At 36.4% G+C, this 25,226-nt stretch overlaps 1 protein-coding gene across 7 annotated transcripts in view; it reads left to right on the top strand.

Annotated features, from left to right (window-relative positions):
• FAM13A (family with sequence similarity 13 member A) overlaps positions 1 to 25,226 on the top strand; it is a 286,461-nt gene that overhangs the window by 153,912 nt on the left and 107,323 nt on the right. For all 7 annotated transcript variants that reach the window (XM_074347120.1, XM_074347142.1, XM_074347114.1 and 4 more), the window contains one exon: positions 17,559 to 17,722. In XM_074347120.1, coding sequence (XP_074203221.1) covers positions 17,559 to 17,722 — 164 coding nt within the window. The remainder of the gene's footprint in view (positions 1 to 17,558; positions 17,723 to 25,226) is intronic.

Here is a 25,226-nt window from a genome sequence, read left to right as displayed (position 1 = left end):
ACAGTTGTTTGTTGTTCTTTTTTTCCTTTCAGCCCTTTAAAACTGTCATTCCATTGTCTTCCAGTCTCTTTTTGTTTCATTTTTTCTGGTAAGTTTGGAACCATTGTGTCATTGTTTCTGTATACATAAACTATCATTTGTCTCTGGCTGCTTTAAATATTTCACTTTATCTTTGGTTTTCTGCAGTGTTTTCTGATGTGTTTAAGTGGATTTTCTTTTATCCTGCTTGAGATTTACTGCAATTTTTTAACTGTAAATTTTGTCTTTAACAAATTTAGGATGTTTTAAACTATTATTTCTTTTAAAGTATTTTTTTCTGTCTCAATCTCTCTTACCTCCTTTTGGGGTTCTTAGTAGCTTTATGTTAGACCTTATGATATTGTCCCACAGGTACTGTTAAATACTTTTTTCTGTTCTTCTGATTGCATATCACCTAATGTTTTGTCTTAAAGTTTAATGACTCTTCTGTCATCTCGAATCTGTTGGAAGCCTATCTTGTGAATTTTTCTGTCAGATACTGTTTCTTAAATTTATTTATAGAAACTATTTGGTAGTTTTATTTTATAGATTCTGTTTTCCCTACTGGTACTTCCTGTTTGAACATAATGATTATAAGCATATTTTCCTTTAAGTCCTTGAGCTTTTGCAGTTATACTAGCTGCTGAAAATTCTTTGTTAGCTAAATCCTTTATCTGGATAATTGCAGTGCAGAGTTCTTTGGTTTCCTTTTTCTTGTATATGAGAAACAGTTTTCCTGTTTCTGTACATGTCTAATAATTTATTATTATGTCCTGACTGTTGTGAATAACAATTTTATACAGCCAAATTTAGTAATTCGTTTGATTTTGTTATATTTGGTAAAGAAAATCTCCAAGCTCTCAGTGCTTCTGAGCACATAAGGGCTATGATGTCTCCTGCAGAGAATATGTGTATTCATGAGCATTGTTTGTACATAAGTTATAGTGCTGTTGGTTGTGAGTTCAATGTTAATCAACAAATATATTAAATAAGGTATCTTTAAAATAAACAAATATAAAACACTATTCTATATTGATCAGTTGACAAAAATGTGATCAGAAGCCCATGGGAACCTAACCCTGTATTTTTTCTAGGAACAGTGATTCAGTATTCACTAATTCAGTGTTCACAGCAACTGTACAAAAGGTAACTAGCACAAATCATGAGAACCAGCTGTATATTTAACTGTTTTGTGATACTCTGTTGTATATCTATGTTTTATTTATCCATTGTCTTAGGTTTATGTTATTTTCAACTTTTTAATTATAAAAAAATGCTACAGAAACATTTTATATTAATATATTCATCAGGATATGTAGCTCATAGGGAAACTAAGGTGTCTACACATTTTTAGTAAGACTAGAGTTGCCCTATTACTCTTTAAGATCGTTGTACTAATTGGTATTTCCACCAAGAGTATATGGGAGTTCCAATTCTCTACCAGCTGGCGAGCATGAGACATTATCAGTCTTAATCTCTCTGATTGGAACATAAAATGTCATTTTCCTGATATCCAGTGGGATGGAGAAAGTTTTATGTATTCTGGATTGTTCATAATTATATTTTGAAGGTTAATTATGTTTAAATAATTGTATCAATTCAGTAATTTCAAATAATTCAATATAAAATTGTATGTACAATATTGACCCTTTGATGGTTGTGAATAGAGACAAAAGAAAAAGCTGAAAGAAATGAGTGATACAGAACATGGGCCAACAAATTATGGCCTTCAGGCCAACTCCAGTCCACTACCTGTTTTTCTAAGTAAAGTTTTATTGGAACACAGCCATGCTCTTCACATATTGTCATGGCGGCTTTCAAATTGTTTTACAACAATGGAGTTGAGTAGTTTCAACACAACCCATAAAGCGATAAATATTTACTGTCTGGCCTTTTATAGAAAAAGTTCACCAACTCCTAGCATAGAAGCATAATTGCTCTAAATCAAGGTAAACACCTGAGTTACTGCTAATCACTTTCCTCATTTGCTGTTACCATACCAGATAAAACTCAGAATTTATATGGTTGAAATTGTTTTGTATTCCATTGGGCTATTTAACAACTATATTGTCATTTAAAAACTTACATAATCACTGTAAGGTATAAATTATTTATTAGCTGCAAGCAGGTGAACTTACTTTTTTACTTTAAAATCACATCCCATCCCATTTTTTAAAATAATTGTGCCTAACCGAACAACACTACTCTTCTAATTCCAATAATTAGGAAATCACACTGGTTTCTCCTTTAACCTTCCGTCTCATGAGTCACTTTTAGAGTGAACTGTTTCTCTGGCTTCTACTGAGATAGTGGCTAAGGCAAAAATAATAATAGACAACATGGATAAGGGAAATACATTTTCAAAAACTTATTATAATCTTGATCATGTTTCTCCTGCTTTTACTTTATTTCTGACTTACATTTGCTGAAGTCAAGGTAAGCATCCAATTAAAGAGTTTTAACATAAAGCAGAGAGCAAGTTCAACTCTTCATGATATTCTCAGATCCTAAAGTGTGAATCTGAAGAAGAGAATCAAATGAGGTTGTTTTTAACATCAAGAAGTAAACAAAATTTGAAATACATCGTGATAACACAACTAGAGGAGAGTAAATCATTTATGTAAAAAAAATTTGTGGAGATTAGATTTGTTTGTTTGTTAATTTAATTTAATTTTTAGAGGTGGTACCAGGGATTGAACCAGGACCCTGTGCATGCTAAGCATGTGCTCTACCACTTAACCTATACCCTCCGCCTGTTCATTCATTCTTTCACCAAGCATCTGTTGGGCTTCTATACCAAGGCAATATGTCAGGCTGCTACGTATTGATATGACCCCCAGAACTCAACCATTATCTCTTCATAGGTATTTTATTTTTCTCTCTAGATGGGTATACATGAAATTTTTTTCTGATGTTAATCACAAGTTGTTGATTACTTCTTTGAAATATACCCTGTGATGTTCTCCTGTCATGGAATAGCTAGAAATATTTGGGAGAGTATATTATGTATTTCCTCATAGGTTTTACATCTGGACTTTTAGCGGTTACCACCTTTCAGTTTGATTATTTAGTTACAGCTGTGAATGACAGAAAGAGACATTTCCATTTTTTTCTATTTAGCACTTAAAAAAAAACCCACAGCAATGCTTTTTATAAAGGAAATCAGAATTTGTATATAAACATAGGTAACTCCTTGTTAAAATATCACAACAAGGCAGTTTTGGCAGTTACCTTGATCTAGTAACTCCCAAGCAAAGGTGTGATTCAGGGGAAAGACTAAAGAAATGTATCTGAACCTCTACCAGCATCCACTTCTGCCCATCAAATAAATGCTAACTCGTCTTGCGAATGACCCTTCTTTGCAGCCTTTCCCGGCATCCTTCTCTCTGATGGAGATGATCGCACCCATTGTGGCCCATGTCAATATGGCATTTTTTTGACTCCTACTCTGTCTGCATTTCAGTGGAATATAAGCTCTTTTCAGAACAAGGTTCTATGCTGTTCATCCTTGTGTACATAGAGTCTGACATACTGCCTGGTATAGATATTCAATAAATGTTTCTTGTTTGAATGAATGATTTATTCTTCCTCTCTGATTCTGTTCTCACAATTTATTCCAATTTTTTGTTTACTTTTTGATCTTAAATACAACCCTAGTTGGTTCTCTTCTTCACATTCGCACTTTGAGATCTGAGAACATCATGAAAATTTGTACTTGTTCTCTATTTCATGTTAAAACTCTTTCATCAGAAGCTTACCCTGATACCAGGCCTTTACTTACTCATCCTGTTGATAGGGGTCTCACATCCCTTTATCCTATCATTTTTTTCCTAAGTGAGAGAAGAGAAAAAGAAAAAGAAAAAAAAAAAAAACAGTTATTTATGCCCATCATGTCCCCAGTCAGAAGTAGCTCTTTGTGACCATGTTATGTTGTGTGGAATGATAAAGACTGGTAACTAGCCTAGCAAACCTTAGATCTAACCAAACTGCTTAAACGGGATTCTTATCTACTGCTGGATTTGCTAAACAATTGAAAACAGGATAGCAGAGTTCAATATTTAAAAAAAAAAAAAAGCTACTTTTAACTAGTAGTGTTTCACATCCTAAAAAACTTGTGTGAGTCCTTTTTACTGTAGAGCTTCTACAGAAAGTGATCTTGTCAATACCAATTCTGCCAAACACACAGATGAATCAATAGACTTTATGTTCATACTTTGCTGCTGAAAGCTTTAGAATTACCATGTGATTATTCCAGAGTTAATTTGGCTTGCATTTAAATCAGACATATTTTCAAATTAAGAATATAATTCAGATGGAACCAGTAAGAATACCTTTGGTTTCAAACAACAGACAAACACAATTCCAACTTAGTTAAGCAACAAAGGGAATTTATTGACTTGGTACCAAAAGTCCTAGAAATACCGTGAGTTCTGACAAAGCTTTACCACATAGCTTAATAACGTTTACCAAGGACCTCGCTGCTTTCCATCTTTTTGAATTACATGGTATCAGCTTCATGTTACAAGGACCAACCCCTCTTACAGCCCCAAGATGGCTGCCAGTGGCTTTGAGGGCTATGTGCTACCAATTGAGAGGTGTGAAGGGTCTGCGATTTTACCCTATTTACAAGCTGACAAGTTAATCTGCCAGTTTCATGGATGCTACTAGAAGACATGAGACTCCTAGGTCTGAGATGAAGGACACTTTGTTACTCTGAGCAGTAGCAATAGCCAGCATTTCTTATGCTGATTACCCAAATCCCACTTCCCACAGAGTGGTATCTTAGCAGTCAGTTGTGTTACTGGAGAGGTATTCTGAATTCAGGGAACCTGAATCTTTTATAATGGGCAGTGAGCATGACTGCCCTTTGCTCCAGAAGGAGATGCTATCTCTGTCTTCCAAGGCTGTAAGGAAACCAGCCTCTACTTCAGATGCAGAGTCTATCTAGTCTTCCAAGGCTGTTCATTATACAAACACCTTGGAAAGATAATTCAGAACAAAGGCAGTCAATGCCTCTGCTTAAGACCCACAGAAACATAAGAGACCTTTAAAGAATTCTCTCCCATCTCTACCATGTTCAGTCAAACAAGAGAGAACCTTTGACTGTGGCTTGGAGATAGGCGTGCACTAATTGGCTTAGTCTGTTCACATGATCCACCCCAGAGCCACCTTCTTGGGAACCCCATGGCACACCACTAGAAATCAGGGACTTTGGCAGAGAAGAAGGAAGGGTATGAGCACTGAGAAGGCAACCCCAAATTTTCTATTCCACACACTCTGTTTAATGAATATTAAAGTTAGAAGATGAAAAAAGTGTGAATGTAATCTAGGGCCTTATATTATCAGTAAAGGTTAGTGTTTGAGGGAGTTTCAATCCAAAAATATATTAGTATCACCCTAGTCTTTTGTCCTCAACATGGCCAGAATAGCTATTATAAAGTGCTTCCTTCACCACTGAATACTGAATAAAAGTCAGACCATTCAGCACGGTACACGTGCTTTGAACAGTCAGACTTCAGAGCAGTCCTTCAGCCTCAGCTCTTGCCCCCACATCTCTGTTCCCCTCTGTGCCCAGTCATTTCAGGTTTCTTATTTTGTACCTTTGTTCCTGTTATTATCTGAAAGGCCTTCCCCCCTCACCACTGTCTAGGCAGAATTAATCATATGCCTTGATTAGATGCTCAGATAACAGTGTACACATTATACATTCCTTACTTAACACTTCTGTCTTATTCCCAGTGCTTGGCATAGTTCATGTGTATATATTCATGCAGTTATATGATTAATATTTGTCTTCCCTACTATACTGCAAGCTCCAGGGTGCAAAAATCAGGTCTGATTTATTCTCCCTTGTATGTTTAGTGCCTTATAGGTGGTAAGTGCTCAGTAAATGTCTGTTGCCATGGAACGTTTTTAAAAATACAAGAGGCAGGGCGGTGTAACAGTTAAGGTTGCTGACTCTTTCATCAGATTGCCAGAAATTCAAGTACTAGATTCATCACTTACTAGTGGGGTGACCTTGGGCAAGTTTCTTCTCTATCTCGATTCTCCTGTCAATAAAATGGAAATAATAGTACCTATTTCGTAGTTATTTTTAATGGAGAATGATAAAATATACATGCCATGCTTAAACATTGTGCCTCCTATTTAGTAAGCACCCAGCAGTTAGCTGTTACTGCACTTGTGCTTTGTTCCTGGAGGCAAGAGTCTGTGTGTCTGTCTCCCTGCTAGACAGCCTGCTTCTTGAAGACTGCAGCCAGCATCATTAATGGTGCCAGGGCCTAGCCTGAGGCCCAGCATGTCATAATTGTTAATAAATGCTTATTAAATTGCATTGTTGTCAAATTTGAAGAATGCTGTCTAAGATTAAATCACTAGGTTAATTTGGTAATAGTGACATGTTTTCCCAAGTTCTGAAGTCCTTTATTGTGTTTGTTAATTACTAAAATTAATAGCTCTCACTTCTGTCTTTTATTATGTGCTTACTCTCTTCCCGGCACTAATGGAACACAAATTATCTCATTTAATTTCCATCTCGTCTTATGAGGTGTAGGTTTTTAATTACACAGATGAGGCAATACAGCTTTAGAGAAGTTAGGGGACTTGCCTAAAATCATGCAGCTAGCAACAGGAGAAATACATAGAGTCAAAGCCAGTTTCTCCCCCATAAATTAATATGTTATAAAAATACTCACTTATATTTATGACCATGGAAATTGTTTTTAACCCTTCGAGAATGGGTGTTTTACTAAAACTAAATAACTCTTGACGCCTCATAGTTTGGTTACACTGAGCAGTACCCCAGTGGAGACTGCTTTCACAGAGACCCCACTGACTCTGGGCCTTGTAATTCCCAGGTGGCTTTGTGGACGAGGGTTCATTAGTTTCAGAGTTTGGCAAAAGGAATACAAAACATTCCATCAGCTTTCTTTCTTTACAGTAAGGATTGCATTAAAAGAAAGCTTGGACTACAAATAGCATTTTTTTTTATTCCTTTAATCATTTTTTGGCAGTCATGCTCACAACACACATTGACAAATACATGCAGATAGAAATGTGCTGCCCTGCTCACCAAAACAGCGCCTCCAGAGAGAGCTTTAAAGGCAATATCCCTTCGCTGTTTTTGATGTGAGAGCAGCTTTTCCTTCCCCTGAAAGCTATACCTTTATTTATGGACTTAGGATAGAAATGCAAACAGATCACCAGGTAGTGTAGTCGTACTGTTCACAGACATAGAAGAAATAATGATTTCTAAGAGTTTTCCAGAGGAAGAAGTTCAGCTGCTGCTGAACAGTATGTGAAGTCTTACAGCCCAGAAGCCTGTGAATAACTTCTCTTTCCACGAGGAGTTAACTCTGATTTTTGGAGAAACCTAGAGTGTGTTACACTAACCCCTCATAGCTATGCTTTGAAGAGTAAGATAATCTTTTTAAGAACTCACTCATGATGTTACCAAAAGACGTTTTCACGTCTGAATAGTACTTTGATGAACTCGTGATTAGTTCTCAGAAAAGGGAATATAATTACTTTCTGAAAATTTTATTTTGTTGCATTTAAATATAAAGAACTTGTAGGGGAAAACTGATCATAGTTTTATAATACATAATTTATAAGTAAATCTGATTACATCAGCTCTATGTTTTGAGGAGGGAGAATAGCCAACAAAGTAATTTATAAATGTTTTCATAAAGAAAATATGATATTGAATGCTCATTAATCACCTTTTATGCCAAAGAGTTATAGGCAAAGGAGACAACAATAACAAAGACATACTCTTGGGCATCACTCAGTCTCATGAGGCTGAACAAGCAATGACAATACAGGAATAAAGAAGCTAATATCTGCTGCCTTAAATCCCAACCGTCTCTAAAACCAGCAGGCTACTCACTGCTTGTCTACTCCAGCATCTGAACCAAACTGGAGAGACCCACAAACCTAAGCTGGTATCTCGCTCTATCTTTTTATTATTGAGATATAATTGACATATAATATTGTATTCATTTTAGGTGTGCAACATAGTGATTTGAGATATATGCAGTTGACCCTTGAACAACACAGATTTGAACTGCTTGGGTCACTTATGTGTGGATCTTTTTTTCCAAGTACATGGTACAGGACCACATAATCCACGATGGATTGAATCACCAACGTGGAACCACAGATATGGAGCGCACCCTACAAAGTTAAATACAAATTTTCATTGGCATTCCTGACCCCATGTTGTTCAAGGGATAACTTGTATGTTGTGAAATGATTACCACAGTAAATTTAGTTAATGTCCATCACCATACATAGTTACATTTTTTTTTTAATTTCTGATGAGAACTTTTAGGATCTACCTTTTTTAGCACCATTCAAACATACAACACAGTATTGTTAACTATAGTCACCAGGCTGTACATTACAGCCTTGGGACTTATTGTATACCTGGAAGTTTCTAATTTTGACCACTTCACCCATTTTACCTAATTTGCCCACCTCCTACCCTCTGCCTCTGGCAACTACCGGTCTGTTCTCTATATCTTATGGATTCATTGTTTTTTTAAGATTCCGCATGTAAATGAGATCATGCAGTATTTGTCTTTCTCTGACTTATTTCACTTAGCATGATGTTTTCAAGGTCAATCCATCTGCACCAACAGGACTTCCTTTTTTATGGCTGAATAACATTTCGTTGTGTGTGCTTATATGTGTGTATATATAATCATTTTATTTATGCATTTTTCTGTCCGTGGACACTTCTGTTTCCATGTTTTAACCATTGTAAATAATGCTACAATGAACATGGGTTTGCAGGTATCTTTTTTAAGATCGTGATTTTATTTTCTTTGGATAAATATCCAGCAGTGCAATTGCTGGATCCTACGGTAGTTCTATTTTTAATTTTTTGAGGAACCTCCGTAATGTTTTCCATAATGGCTGCACCAATTTACATTTCCCCAACAGTGCACGAGGGTTCCCTTTTCTCCACATCCTTGGCAACAATTATTTCTTGTCTTTTGGCAATAGCAGTCTAACAGATATGACGTGATAGCTCACTTGCAGTTTTGATTTTTATTTCCTTGATGATCAGTTGAGTACCTTTCCATATACCTGTTGGCCATCTGTCTGTCTGTGGAAAAGTTCAGTTCCTCTGCTCATTTTCTAACTGGATTTTTATATATTTTGGATATTCACCCTTTATCAGTTACATGATTTGCAAATATTTTTTCCTATTCAGTAGGTTACCTTTTCATTTTATAGATTTCCTGTGCTGTACAGAAGTTTTTTAGTTTGATGTAGTCCTACTTGTCTATTTTTGCTTCTGTTGCCTTTGCTTTTGGTGTCAAATCCAAAAATGATTTTTAAGACTGATGGAAAGCAGCTTACCGCTAATGTTTTCTTCAAGGAGTTTTATGGTTTCAGGTCTTACGTTCAAGTCTCTGATCTGTTTTGAATTTATTTTTGTGTATGGTGTAAGATAGTGGTCCAGTGTCATTCTTTTCCATGTGGTTGTCCAGTTTTCCCAACACTGTTTATTTAAGATACTGTTCTATTCCCATTGTATATTCTTGTGTCCTTTGTCAGAAATTAATTGACCAGGTAAAAATGAGTTTATTTCTGAGCTTTCTTTTCTGTTCCATTGATCTATGTGTCTGTTTTTATGCCGATAATATATTGTTTTGATTACTGTGGTTTTATAATATAATTTGAGATCAGAAAGTGTGATGCCTCCAGCTTTGTTCTTCTTTCTCAAGATTGCTTTGGCTGTTTCAGGGTCTTTGTGGTTTCATACACATTCTAGGATTTTTTTTTCTATTTCTGTGAAATATGTCATTGAAATTTTGATATAGATTGCATTGGATCTGTACATTGCCTTGGGTATTATGGATATTTTAACAATATTAATTCTTCCTACCCATGAGCATATCTTTCCTTTTACTTGTATTTGCTTCAATTTTTCATCAGTGTGCTAAGAGGTTTGTTACTTGTTTGGGCCACACTGTGAATCTGTAATCAATCTGATCTCTTATATTTCAAGATGAACTCTTTTTCATTTGTGAAATTTTTGACTTTTCACATGCGAGTAATTTTTCTAACAAACTAAGGTAAAACAATTGTATCCTAAAGTACAGATTTACTCTAAAATTTAGATCAGGGTGAGATTTTAATTAGTTATAACTTTAACATTGATCCAGTTTTACAGAAAAAAAAAAAAAAAGAGAGAATGGTATGTGCAGAAACTAACCCCATAAAATTCCCTAAAACATGTTGATAGTTTTCTCAGAAAAATGACATCTCTATTTCCCCCAGTCCTGTGGAGCGGCTATAATTTCTGGGGGAAATAGAGATTTCACTCTTAAATGGCACACACAAAATATCACGTGCACTGGGACCAAGAGCTCTCCCACTTCTTCACTGGACAGGTAACTCCAACTGTGCCTCAGTTTCTCCAGCTGTGAAATAGTAGTAATAAAATCCCCTGCCTCTTTGTGTTGTTGTGAGAATTAAATGGGTTAATTTATGTAAATCTCTGACTTAAATCACAACAATATTTTTTGGGGTCCATCTCTTAGGGTAATGGAAATAAAAACAAAAATAAACAAATGAGACTTAATTAAACTTAAGAGCTTTTACACAGCAAAAAGACACCATAAACAAAACAAAAAGACAACCTGGAGTGAGGGTATAGCTCAAGTGGTAGAGCACATACTTAGCATGCAGGAGGTCATGGGTTCAATCCCTGGTACCTCCTCTAAAGTTAATAAATTACCTCTCCCCCTACCCCCTAAAAGACAACCTATAGAATGGGGGAAAATATTTGAAAATGATGTGCTGACAGGGGATTAATTTTCAAAATATACAAATAGCTCATATAGCTCAGTTACAGAAAAACAAACAACCCAGTCAAAAAATGGGCAGAAGATATAAATAGACATTTCTCCAAAGAAGACATACAGATAGCCAACAGGCACAGTCAGCATCACTAACTATTAGAGAAATGCAAATCGAATCTACAATGAGGTATCACTTCACACCACTCAGAATGGCCATCACCAAAAGTCTACAAATAATTAATGCTAGAAAGGGTGTGAAGATAAAGGAACCCTCCTACACTGTTGGTGGGAATGCAAATTGGTGCAGCCACTATTGAGAACAGTGTATGGAGGTTCCTTTAAAAACTGAAGATGGACTTACCATTTCACCCAGAATCCCACTCCTGGACATATATCTGGAGAAAACTAAATTTGAAAAGATACATCCACCCCATTTTTCATTGCAGCACTATTTACAATAGCCAAGACATACAAGCAACCTAAACGTGCATCAACAGATTAATGGGTAAAGAAGAAGTAGTGTGCGTATAAATATATACATACATACACAATGAAATACTACTTAGCCATAAAAAAATAATGAAATAATGCCATTTGCAGCAACATGGAAGAACCTAGAGATTATCATACTAAGTGAAGTCAGACAGAGAAAGACAAATATATGATATCACTTATATGTAGAATCTAAAAAAATGATACAAATGAACTTATTTACGAAATAAGACTGTGAAGAAATAGACTCACAGACATAGAAAACAAACTTATGGTTACCAAAAGGGAAAAGGGTGGAGGAGGGATAAATTAGGAGTTTGGTATTATCATGTATACACTACTATATGTAAGACAGATAAACAACAAAGACCTATGGTATAGCACAGGGAACTATACTCAGTTTCTTGTAATAACCTATAATGAAAAAGAATATATATATGTACATATACACACACATATATATAAAATTGAATCATTTTGCTATACACCTGAAACTGACACAATATTGTAAATCAATTATAATTTAGCTTTTTAAAAAAGATTATAATCTTGGTAATAAAATTTATCATTTCTTAAATTGGTTGACTAAGAACAACAACAAAAAACCCTGGAATATTAATTAGTTCACACTATAGCTGACACATAAGAGATCAAATTATAAGGAAAATTGCTGCCATTTAGTAAGCAAACTCCAGTTTTGAAAAGCAAAAGTTTAACTTTTTTGCACAAAAACAAAGTTTTTTTTTTCTTTTTGCTAATTTAGGGGTTTTTAAAAATTTTTTAAGCTAGATATTCTTATCTTTAAAAAAAAAAAGAATCAGAGCTAAGCATGTCCTTTCTGGTAGTTACTTTGGGTTTCTTCTTAGGAAGATGATGAGTTTAATGAGTGTGAGGGAAAAGCAAGAGGCTTTGTCCTCCTTCATACAAATGACAAGTGGAGGACAGAAAAAGTCAAGGATATTAAAGACGTGTAATGAACTTTATTTAGAAAGTCTTAATGTTAAAAATGAACTTTTCTGCTTTCATCCTTTTTTTCACAATCTTCTTTTATCTCTGAGCCTTGAATGTACTTCTCTGCCCTGTTCTAATCTTCAAAGTACTTGATGATGGAAAGAGCAGACTTAAAATTTTTGTAACTGACCAGTGCTTAAGATGACTCCAGACATTAAAGTTTATTATGCTAAACTTTTAAACATTATGTATTGCTAATATTATTTCATAATAGTGTGCTACATTGTAAGTTTTCCTGCAGTTGACTCACATGCACATCGCTTTTCTGGGAAGAAACTTAAAATAATCAGGAAACACTCTTCCCCTACACAAAGGAAAGGGAGCTATGAACTGCAGAGACAGGTCCCATCCAGTAAACTGCTTCTGATTCACCTGCCTTTCCCTCGTTTCAGCCCTGCAGGGCAGACAGTTCCTGCCCCACACTCGCTCATGGGACTGCGGACACTGTTGTACCCTCAGTGACAAATTAATATGGATAAATATTAGGTTAAGGCACTAATTCGTTTTTCCTATGTCTTTTATTTTTAGTCACATCAGTGTATCAGGGTAAATCAGAGCCTAATATCACAGAGGTTTTTTTGGTGCTAGATTCTTTGTTCAGTTTTTAAAGATGAGATCATCTTAAAACATTTGTAGTGCTGACTATGGCAAAATTTGTTTTTTGGCCTCTGAAATTTACTCCTTTTTTTCTAGGAATGCATCTATTTCTTTTTTTTGTATATGTATATTTTTTATTTAAGTTAGTCAGTTTACAATATTGTGTCAATTTCTGTTGTACAGCTAGTTCTTCATTCATACATGAACATACATATATTCGTTTTCATATTCTTTTTGAAATCTCTTCTTGTATATTTTAAGCATGCTGATGCTCCAAGCCTTACTGGAGATACATAACTATCTCTATGCATTTTCATTTGCTAACTGAGCTCACACCGTATTATATATCATAACAAAATTATTTCACAGTCTCATTAAAAACTTTGTAGATATTTTAATGGCTGAATAATCTTTCACTATCTAGATGTAGCAATTATCTGTTATAGTAATTTGGTGATTTAGAATGGTTATATTTTGGCCTGTTAAAAATAAAAATCTAATGAACACATTTTCCACGTCATTTCTTCATATCTGATTATTCTTCCAAAGACTGTATTTCTAGAATGGTTCAGTGGGTTCCAGAGGGATAAACTTAAGGAAAGTTTTAACTACTAATGCCCCCTAAAAAAGAAGAAAATGGGTTGCATTATCAGATATAAAGTGGCTTTTATCCAAAAATGCCCTTTCTTCTTGCAGTTCTCGTGTTTAACATATGACTACATAAGAGAGTGGTGGTGAGCACAGTCCTGACACCCAGCTGTCTGGGTTGTAGCTGTGGCTTTGCCACTTCCTCCCTGGACAGGTAACTCCAACTGTGCCTCAGTTTCCCCAGCTGTGAAATGGTGGTAATAAAATCCCTTGCCTCTTTGGGTTGTTGTGAGAATTAAATGGGTTAATTTATGTAAATCTCTCGGCAGTGTGCCTAGCACAGAGTCATTGCTCACTTAGTGTTTGTTTATACCAGTAACAGCCACGGCATCTAAGAGAATATATCTTAATTTTACATTTTCAGATTTTTCTTTTGTTTGTACTCCTCTGGCATCTTAAATACTAAGGCAGCTCACATTACTCCTTAAGACTATTTCATACCTGCAAATACATGCATGGAATGTGCTTTCTTTAAGATTCCTAGAGTTGTTTGTATTTTAGTTGTACACATAAATCACACCGCATGTGCCTAGATCTTTATCTCAAACAGCCAATGGCAGAATTCTCAGCAAAATGTTTTTCGTAGATGATTTGAGGGCTTTCACAGTTTTCGCCTTCAAGTACAAAAGTTATCTCAAAGAAATCACTAAAATGAAGGAGCACAGTGTGGTGTGAGCTACTGGATATCTCCAGTGGAAAGAGAGAGCTGTCCACGCCAGCCAGTGTCCCAAACCCTTGGCCAGTTCCCCACAGTAGCCACGCCGTGTGAGGAGGCGGCAGGTGGATCTCTGCAAGCACATTCACTCTGTTTGTCTCAATTAAGGCTTTTATCTTTATTTCTGTAAGTGCCTGCCCCACAGAGCTGGGCTGAACCTCAGAGTCACTAGCGCCCCTTGTGTAGACAAGGCAGGCCTGTGTGGCCTCCTTGACCCATCCCTGCTAAGCTCAGAGCTGATCTTGGCCCCTTCTGTCTTAACAAGCCAATGGCAGAAAGGGAAGATGGAGCCGGAAGAGAAGTGCATGGAGAGATGCACTGCCTGCATGGCGATTTCCTCTCCCCATTCCCTCTGCAGGACACTTCGGACCAGGTAGCTTTTTGTCATGGCAGGCTGTCCAGCACATTGTAGAGTGTCTGTCAGCCATAGCTCTGGCCTCTACCCACTGGATTCCCTCACACTTACCTGGTCATGATAACCAACAGTGTCTCCGGACAAAATTGGCCCTGGGTGAGAACCGCTGCTCTAAGGCCACACTGTAACAGCATGTCCCTTGTATCCTTGGCCTTGGCCAACTGGTGTCATACTTCTCAGGGAGTTCTGTGATGAAAGGGGCTTTGGGCTCCCTCTCAGAGTCCACCACTGAACTCCGTGCTGTCTGAAAGGACACCTAGAGGCATAAAAATGAAACGACTCCTCTACCAGCATTACAAGGCCAAGGCCCAAACCCTGGGTTCCTAAAAAGCTCAGTTCCAACTAAAGTAGAGAAAGTGATGCCTTCCTTTTTCTCAAAGTTAATACAGTAGTAGTAAAATGAATTATATCAGTAAAACAGCAGGTTTTAAAATCTTATCTCTGTATTCATTTTTCTTATAGTCATCATTTCTGTGTTGAAAATGAACGGTCTTCAAGGTACATCTTCAAGAAGATCATTAATCACCTTTAAAAATGTGCATTCCTTTTAAAATGTGTGTATGTATTCCGTAGTTCTAGTCATCTCAGAGTTACTAAGCTCCTTTTTGTAACAATTTTGTTCTCTCATAAACTTCACATAGTATTTTCATGTTCTGTGCACAAGCTCAATTCTTTGTACTCCTTTGATATAAGTAATGAGTTGATATTTTAAAGTCTATGATTAATGACAATCTTATCTATGTTATTTCTATAGAAATTAAATCATCAGTAAAAACACTTTGATTCTAAGTGTAGCTGATGTGGTTGGCATCTGAAGTCTATTACGGCGTTATGCAATCTATCGTAATGTAAACTGGCAAGATGGAATAAGCTGTGTATTACCTTTTTTTTACTTTGGAATATTTTTTACATAAATCGTTGAAACAAATTTAGAATCCAAAATTATCACTAAACCTAAAATGTCATGTCCTTATCTTAACACCATGAAACATTGCCAAACAACTGCTCTTCTATTTAGTTTTAATATTGAGGGAAAATTAAGTCTAGATGTTAGCTAAATAGTTGGAAATATTATTACTTTTTCAGTGTTTTTCTATTGATTTTTTATGTCTGTTCTTATGAAAGATCACATGCAAAAGGAGCCCCTTTATGAAATATATAAAATTATATATTTATACTTTTCATGGTCTCTTGCTGTTTATCTGAGTACTTCTTTTAGATGTATTCTTGGCAAGTATATCTATGAACTATAGTTAGTTCATAATTCTTAAAAAATTTTCCTTTGGTTTTCATGAGCTTATGAATGCTCTACAGAGAAATACAACTGAACAATTAATTGGTAATCATCAGATTTGGTCAAATTGTGCGCAATATTAATAAAAGCTAGCTTTTATTTGGTTTTTATTTTGTGTTGAATGTAACTCTTTGCTACATTGTTTTTATGTAATCCTCATAGTGGTATGAATTTATTAAGTATTTATGTTCATAATTGTCCCTGAATTACTTTTTTTAATTGTCCATTATCCTAGCCTCTTGGTTAGTCAGTATCTTGGGAATATCTTAAAGTGTGTTGTCTGACATTATTTATTAGTGGGTTTAAAACTTTGCTAGACTTTTTGGTAAAAATGTTAAAAATAATAATAAAGAAAGAAGGGAGGGAAATAGCTCAGTGGCAGAGCACATACTTAGTGTGCACAAGGTCCTGGGTTCACTCCCCAATACCTCCATTAAAAAATAAATAAGTAAAAATAAACAAATGAAATAAATAAAATGTTTAAAAATGAAGAAGAGAGAGAGAAAGGGTAGAAGAGGAGATCTGGTTGAGGTTATATGACTTAGAAACTTGAGACAAGTTAGATTACGGTTTCAGATAAGGTAATCAAGTGTAGATTGTATGGTGGTAAGTTACAGGAACTCAGAGTTGAGAAAGGTTAGTGAGACCTGAGGGCAGTTAGTGAAGCTCTGTGGGCACCTCAGCCTCGAAGGAGGTTGGGATTTGGTTTGCGTGGTGATTGGCCAGTGATGAACAGATGGCATTCTTGGTGAAAGGACAAGCAGGAAGAAAGTCCTAGAGATGAGAGAAAGCTTCCCGTGTGACAGATACAGGTGACCCAAGGGTTCGAAATTTTCCTGCAATTCTGACATGTTTTTGCACATTTTTAGGAAAAGAATATTGGTTATATTCACATTCTTTCTGATCTAAAATAAGAGAGCATGAGGGTATTTCTGGGGTTGGAGGGACCTCAGATATGAGAAGCCAACATACTCATTATTCATTTGGCACTTGTGTTGTCCGTGCTTCCAGAGATAGAAGTTAAAATGTTGTGTTTTTCCTATTTATTTCCCTAATTAAAAAAAATTTTAGACCATTCTTTGCCCTACAAAAGAGGATTGCAAAAGAAACTAACAAGCATATATTTTGCTTGTTGGTAGTAAACAACTTTCTGACACTGGTGTTCTTAATTTCACTGGTTCTCCAACATTTTTTCTGCCTTTTTCTATTTCTTCTTTCCTTCACTCCAGGTTGCAGCCTGATAGACTGTCATAATCTCTCATTACATAGAATAATTATCCTAAGGGTAGGCCTGCAAAAGATTTGTACAAGGACTCAGGAGAGGGGTGTAGGCTGTATATGGTTTGAAAGTTCCCCTTAGAAATACCGATATCTCCCCTTCACTATGCCCTTTGCTATATACGAATTTTTATATGCATTTTAAATTCCATGCTTAAGGTTGATATTTTCCTGCAGTGTGATTAATACATTAGAATATTAATAAAGTAGAAGAAATTATCTTCAGTAACGTAGTTGTAAAGGTTTTTAAAATTCTTCTCTTTCATTTTTTAGATCCCCAAATCCAGGAGTGAGGGATCTATTCAGAACCGCAGGGTTCCCCAACCAGAGCTATCTGATGGCGTTCCTCAGGTCAGCCTGCGGATCAGTCGTAGAAAACCCTGCTGGGATGATACAAATTCAGCTGAGGATGCTACTGCTACCAAGTTACTCTCCAGGTTGGCATGTTTCTTTTGTTTACGCATTACGTATTGCATGGTCTAGGCTGATGTGTAGGCTCGCTCGTGGAGGTGTGTCCACGTGTACCCACCACTGGGGTCAACAGGATGCAGATTGGGAAAACTATTTACAATTCATTCTAAGTTTTGAAAATTTTCTGACTAATAGTTCTTTATCACAGAAGTGTTTCTGGTTTGTTATATTTTATTTTCTGGGTTAAAACAAATTATGTAATCAGCTGGACTGTGCTAGGGTCATAGTTAAAAGTTGGAAGAGTGTTTTTGGATGCCTTTTCATAGTATGTTCAGTGGCCAATATTATCTGCAATTAAAGAGGACATCATAATTGTTACTAGAACCAACTCTAACAAAATTTGAATGTTGCCTTTTAACATTATGTGGTGCATTATACCTGAAACCAAACTTCTTTGGTGTACTTGGAGAAAAAGGCATACAATTTTCTTAAAATAGGGTCTGAGTCTTATTTATTCCTAGCATATGGAATTTTTCCTCTTGAAAATTTTTATCCTCTATTATAACTTAAAACCTATTTCTAAATTAAAAAAAAAATACCATTGCAAATATAAGACAGAGAGCTCTAAAGAGTGGAAGGATTTTTAAGACGTTATATAAATAATACAGTTCAAGAGCTTACCACAATGGATTGCCTTATAGAAGAGATAGAGTTTGAGCTGGATTTTAAAAATGAAAATAATTTAAATAGGGAGAAAAAGAAGACAAGGCTCTTGCAGATGGGTCCAGGTAGGAGGCAGAGTAGGTATTTGAGAAACAGCAAACAGGGGTCATGTGAGGAGGAACTGATGGAAGAAATGGCTGGGAAGGTGGAGGGGCCAAACCATCAGGGACCTTGAATGCCAGCCTGAAGTTGTGTTGCATTCAGTCTTGCCTCCATTGAACAGATGTTCAGCCCTTGAGCTGTGGTTCCAAACAGGAAATGCTTTAGGACAGAGGATGCAGCAGTGAACAAAGCCAACCAGGCCCTGATGTTTATGGACCTCATGGTCCAGTGAGGGAGGCAGTGGCAGGACACAAGGAAAAAAAAAAAAAAAAAAAGCCTGTGAAGAAGATTATTTCAGCTGTAATAAATGAGGATATTGAGAAACAACAAGTTAACGTAATAGACTGACTTAAAAGACCATTTTAGTTTGTGAAGGTACGGAAGCCTGAATTGAGACAAGAATGGGGGGGAGTCTGGAGAGAGCCTGTGAAGATCAAGGAAAGATCATTTCTGCATAGAAGAACTGAGGTAGGGAAGCTTGGCTTCCTCCCACATGTAAAGAACGGGAAGCCAGAGACAGTTCCAGCTGGGTAGCAGTAAGGGATGGGAACCATGTAATTCGGTACGTTAGGAAAAGTAATCTTCCATCAGCATGCAGGATTGATTAGAAGAGGAGAGCTTGGAGGCCAGTACAGTGGTGGTTCCTTCAGCAGTTACTTATCTTGACTGAGATCTAGTTATGTGACATTGACCCGCTGGGTGCTGGGGATTCAGTGGATGAGAGACTTAAGTCCCACACTTGGGGAGAGACAGAGATTAAAGGAATAAAAATTCAAAAATTATCATTAAGTATACATATTACTAAGTGCCTGTTTTGTACCAGGCATGGTGAAATGAGCTGGTGATAAAATCATACATCAGATTCAAGTTCTCTTCTTAAGACACTTTAAAAACTGTCTGCCGGTTGCTGTGTCAGGACAGAGGAAGGTCACAGACCATGTGGGGAAATGAGAATCTGAGGTTTCAGGAAGAGGGTGACTTTTGAATTAAGGCTGGTAGGATATGTGGAAGTACAGGACAGGGAATTCAGATTAGGGTGCTCCTGGAAGGAAAAAAACCACACGTCCAAGGACGTGCAGGACAATGAGGACAACTTGGAGGAGAAGTGCAAGTGCAGCAGGGAGTCAGGACATCTGGAGCGGAGAAAAGGAGGAGAGGCTAACGGTGGAGGAAGAGACTAAGAGTAATAGGTCAGATGGTGAAAAACTCTGTGCCAGATTAAGGAGTTTGGCTTTTCTCTTGAAAATGGGGGAAAGTGATTACAGGAATATAAGCAGGAAAATGATATAAACCAACTTGCATTTTATAAGAGATCCTGCGGCAACTCTGCAGAAGGAAAGATTAAAGGGAACAGTAAGAGGTGCTGGGAAACCAGCAAGGAGGCTGTACAGCTGATCCTGTGCAAACTGAGAGCCTCCAGTCACTGAGGACCAGGAGGTGCAGACAGGTCTCTGTGCCTCGAAGGAGAGCGAGAGAATAGGCTGTTGACTTGGTCCAGAAAGGGTTAAGGTTTTTTTGGTTTTGGTTTGTGTGTTTTGCTTCATTGAGGACATTATAGTATTTTAATGTAGGCAGGTTTGTATGAGTGACGGATACAGTCCAGGGAGAGAAAGCAGCTGATGTTTCAAAACAGGAGATAAAAACAGGGACCTCTAGGAGGGAATCCAAATACTGGGTAGTGACGCCCTGACTAAAGCAGGCTAGGTACCACGTGCACCCATCACATTTGGGTTCATGCAACTGCCCGACTCCCACATCCACAGTGCACAGTCTTCCCCACGGAGGGTCAGGGTGTGATGGTGGGGTGTGGGGGCCGCGAAACCAGCCTTCGTTCACAAGGAAGCATCCAGGAAAGAATAAGAGGCACAGATAAAAAAAACCCACATCTTTGAAAAATTTTCTTCTCTATTTTAAAAAGCAAGGTCCACATACCTGGGTGACCCGTGGCAGGTGGCAAGAACTAGAGTACATGTTATCTTCCCAGATGACTGTGTGAAAAATTAGGCCTTAAGTGAAATGAAGAAGAGAAAATTCCAATGTTATTTATGTCATTATTGTTATTCATCCACTCAGAAAATAAAAGAAAATAAATGTTTCTTTCTTCTAAAGGCAAGGAGAAAAGAGCTTCCTGTTAGGAGAATGAATTTGTGTTTCTGAGGTACAAATCAGGAAGTGAGAGAAGGCACAGCTAACATGGCTCTAGCCTCTGTTTGTTCTTCTGGTCAGCATACCTCCAGTTAAAACAAATGCATATTAGGATTTTAAAACTTCTTTTATACTTTCCAATTTTTTTTTTTTACGTACAGCCTTAAAGAACTGACTCCTTCCCACTGTGCAAGCTTAAAAGTTTAGATAGGATACCATTGGTGTCAAGCCTTGCTACCCACCATTATGCAGAAACTCATTCAACATCTTGTCTCTGTCCATGAGTCTGTAGTGCCTGTGCAGATATTTTTCCTTTTTTTTATATACCTCAATAGATTGTGAAATAAATTGTCAAAAGACAGCTGGAAATAATCAAAATTAATTTAATTAAAAATAAATTTTAAATCCTTTCTATGTCTTTGAAGTAACAGAATAGGTATTATGCCAATTTTTATTTCAAAAATGAGCTTATGAAGCTGTTTCATTTGCAGTAAATGTTGTTGATTAGTTCATAAATTTTAAATAGATTTAAAAAGTGTGACCAACAAGGGATTAATTTCCAAAATATACAAACAGATCATAAGTTCAATATCAAAAAAACAAACAACCCAATGAAAAAATTGGCAGAAGACCTAAATAGACATTTCTCCAAAGAAGACATACAGATGGCCAACAGGCACATGAAAAGATGCTGTATATCAATAATTATTAGAGAAATGCAAATCAAAACTACAGTGAGGTATCACCACACACTCGTCAGACTGGCCATCTTCAAAAGTCCACAAATGATAAATTCTGGAGAGGGTGTGGAGAAAAGGGAAGTCTCTTGCACTGTTGATGGGAATGTAAGCTGTTGCAGCCACTATGGAGAATAGAGTGAAGATTCCTTAAAAAACTGAAAATAGAGTTACCATATGATCCAGCAATCCCACTCCTGGGCATATATCTAGAGAAGACTCTAATTTGAAAAGATACATGCACCCCAGTGTTCATAGCAACACTATTTACAATAGCCAAGAGATGGAAGCAACCTAAATGTCCATTGACAGATTATTGGATGAAGAAGATGGAATATTATTCAGCCGTAAAAAGAATGAAATGATACCATTTGCATCAACATGGATGGACCTGAACTCAATTTGAAGTTTCTGACGCCTGCCAGCCATCTCCACTCCAGCCTTTACTATAAACTCACTCCACCCAAACAGAACTCATGTTCTCACTTTTCCTCTGAATTTTGCTATGTGTTGCAGTCTCTCAACCACTAGATTCAAACCTTTTATATAATTGGTCACCAAACCTTGTCAGTATTTCCTTTTCAGTTATCTTCAATGTCCCTTTCCCCATTTTCTCCCCCATGATCTCAACTAATTTAGGCTTACATCACCTTGTGGTTAGATAATTACTACATTTTCTGCAGCTCACTAACCTGCTGGATTCATTTTCTTCAAACAAGTTGGTCCTATGCCTCTGTTTTCAACTCCTAACTCTATACAATGTCTTCTATATCTCCCAATACTCTGCTGTGTTGTATATCACTCTTACTAGCAGACATATCAACCTAATCCATCAGATACCACAACCCTTCCCTTGCCCCCTACCCCCATCATCCATCCATAGCCAGCCAATCCCAGAATGCTCTTCAGCAATCTCACTGTCTTTATTTTGCCTCATTACTACCCTCTCCATACCACCTCTGCAAACACAGATGTTTAAACAAATCATACTCCTGCTCAGAACTATTTAGTGGCTTCCATGTGCCCAATGTAGAAGATAATTCTTGCTCAGTCCTCTGCCAGTCTTTCCAGCCCTTTCTCCCTCCTCTATGGCTGCCTTTTTCTCATACCTACAGCAACCATATAACCCATACTTTCCATGACTATTTTGGCTTCAGATATAGTCTCTTCAAGATGAGATCTGTGTCAGATTTTGTCTTGATATTTACTTTAAAAATTATAGAGCAAAATGATAGAGGAGGTCCCTCACTCATATTCCCCCACAGCAGCAGTAACTTGGCAGCCATTTATACACAAAAGTGCCTAAAAAAGAACCAAACAGAAATCCCAGAGCTGAAAAATCCAGCAACGGAACTACAAGCTCTAGAGGGAGTTTCAACAGCAGGCTCAATTATGAAGAAGAAAGAATCAGCAAACTTGAATATTGGTAATTTAAAATTAGCTAGAGGAACAAAAAGAAAGAAGAATGAAAAGAGATGACAAAAGCATGCAGGACCTAGAGGACACCATTAAATGAATGAATGTACACAGCTTAAGAGTCCCCTCAGTAGACAAAAGAGACAAAGGAGGAGAAGGCATATTTAAATGAATAATGGCTGAAAACTTCCTGAATCTTAAAAGGGATATGGACATCCAGGAGCATGAAGCTCAAAGGACCCCAAACAAGATTACTCTGAGTCACATTATACAATTGTCAAAAGTCAAAGGCCAAAAGAGGCTTTTGAAAGCAGTAAGAGAAAAGCAACTCATCACATATAAGGCAACTGCCATAAGGCTATCAGTAGAGTTTTCATCAGCACCCTTGTAGGCCAGTAGCAGGTAGGATGATATATTCAAAGTGTGAAAGAAAAAAACTGCCAACCAAGAATACTATATCTAGCAAAACTGTCCTTCAGAAATGAGGGGAAGATGAAGACATTTCCAGACAAACAGAACCTCAGGAAATACATCACCACTAGACCTGCCTTACAAGAAAGGTTTAAGGTGTTACTCAAGTTGAAACAAAAGGAAGCTAATTAGCCACATGAAAACATATGAAGTATAAAACTCACTAGTAGAGGTAAATATATAGCCAAATTTAGAATACTCTAATACTGTAATAGTGGTGTGTAAATCACTTTTAATTCTTATATAAAAGTTAAAAGGCAAAAATATTAAAAAAAAACTGTAGCTACAAAAATTTTTTAATGGATATACAATATAAAAATAATATAAAAATGTAAAATGTGATATTAATAGCAGAAAGTGTTGAGAGGGAGAAGTAAAATTGTAAAAATTTTGTATGCAATTAAAATTAAGTCATTATTAGATTAAAATAGACTGGTATAATTATAAGATGTTTTATGTAGACTGCATGGTAACCACAGAAACCTCTAGTAGATACACAAAAGATAAAGAGACAGGGATCAATGTATACTACTACAAGAAAATACCAAAAAATTGTAAAGAGAGATAGGAAGGGAAGAACAAAACTACTGCAAAACATGAAACAGTTAACAAAATGGCAATCACAAGTTATTACCTACCAATAATTACTTTAAATGCAAATTGATTAAATTCTCCAGTCAACAGACACAGTATCCGAATAGATTTTTTTAAAAAACAAGTTTATAACCATATGCTGCTTATAAGAGACTCATTTTAACTAAGAACACATAGGCTTAAAGAGAAGAAATGGAAAAAATATTTTATGCAAATGTAAACAAAAGAGCAGGAATGGCGCTCTTACATCAGACAAAATAGACTTTCAGTCAAAATCTGTCACAAAACAAAAAGAAGGTCATTATATAATGACAAAGAGGTCAGTTGATCAAGATGATAGACCAGTTATAAATATATGTGTACCTAACATCAAAGCACCTAAATATTAAGCCAGATATTTACAGAACTAAAGGGAGAAACAGACAGCAGTACAACAATTTCAACAATGAATCAATCATCCAGACAGAGAATCAACAAAGGAAGAGCAGACATGTATAACACTATAGACCTAATGGACATAATAGACATATCCAGAACATTTTATCCAACAGCAACAGAAAATACTTTCTTCTCAAATGCACACTGAGCATTCTCCAGGATAGATCACATGTTAAGCCACAAAGCAAATCTTACCAAATTTAAGAATATTGAAATTATATTATGTATCTTTTCTGACCACAGTGGTATGAAGTTATGAATCAGTAACAGAAGGAAATCTAGAAAATTCATAAATACATGGAAATTAACATACTCTTGAAAACCAGTAAGTCAAAGAAATCAAGGCATATCAAAGTACCTTGAGACAAATGAAAGTGGAAACACAACATACCAAAACACATGGGAAATGACAAAAGCAGTTCTTAAGGGGAAGTTTATAGTGGTAAATGCCTAAATTAAGAAAACAGAAAGGTATCAGTCTAACTTTCCATCCTTGAGGGACTAGAAAAAACGAAGCTCCAAATTAGCAGAAAGAGGGAAATAATGAGTAGAGCAGAAATAGATGGGGAAAAAAAAACAAACTAGAAAGACAAATATCAAAGATCAATAAAACTGAGTTGTTTTTTTTTTTTGAAAAGGCAAAAATGACAAGCCTTTTTGTTAACTGAGGAAAAGAAAGATAGGACTCAAAATTATGAAGGAAAGAGGAGAGAATACCTGACACACAGATACACAAAGGCTTTCAAGAGACTAATATAAATATTTTACCAACGCATTGGATGACTAGAAAAGCTGTATAAATTCCTAGAAACATACACTCTACCATGACTGAATCATGAAGAAACTGAATATCTGAACAGACCAATAACAGGTAAGGAGATTGAAGCAGTAATCAGAAACTTTT

The sequence above is a fragment of the Camelus bactrianus genome, chromosome 2 (assembly GCF_048773025.1).
Source record: "Camelus bactrianus isolate YW-2024 breed Bactrian camel chromosome 2, ASM4877302v1, whole genome shotgun sequence".
In the NCBI taxonomy this organism is placed as follows: Eukaryota; Metazoa; Chordata; class Mammalia; order Artiodactyla; family Camelidae; genus Camelus; species Camelus bactrianus.
The sequence above is the reverse complement of the archived record's forward strand: the minus strand, read 5'-3'. Positions and strand labels throughout refer to the sequence as shown.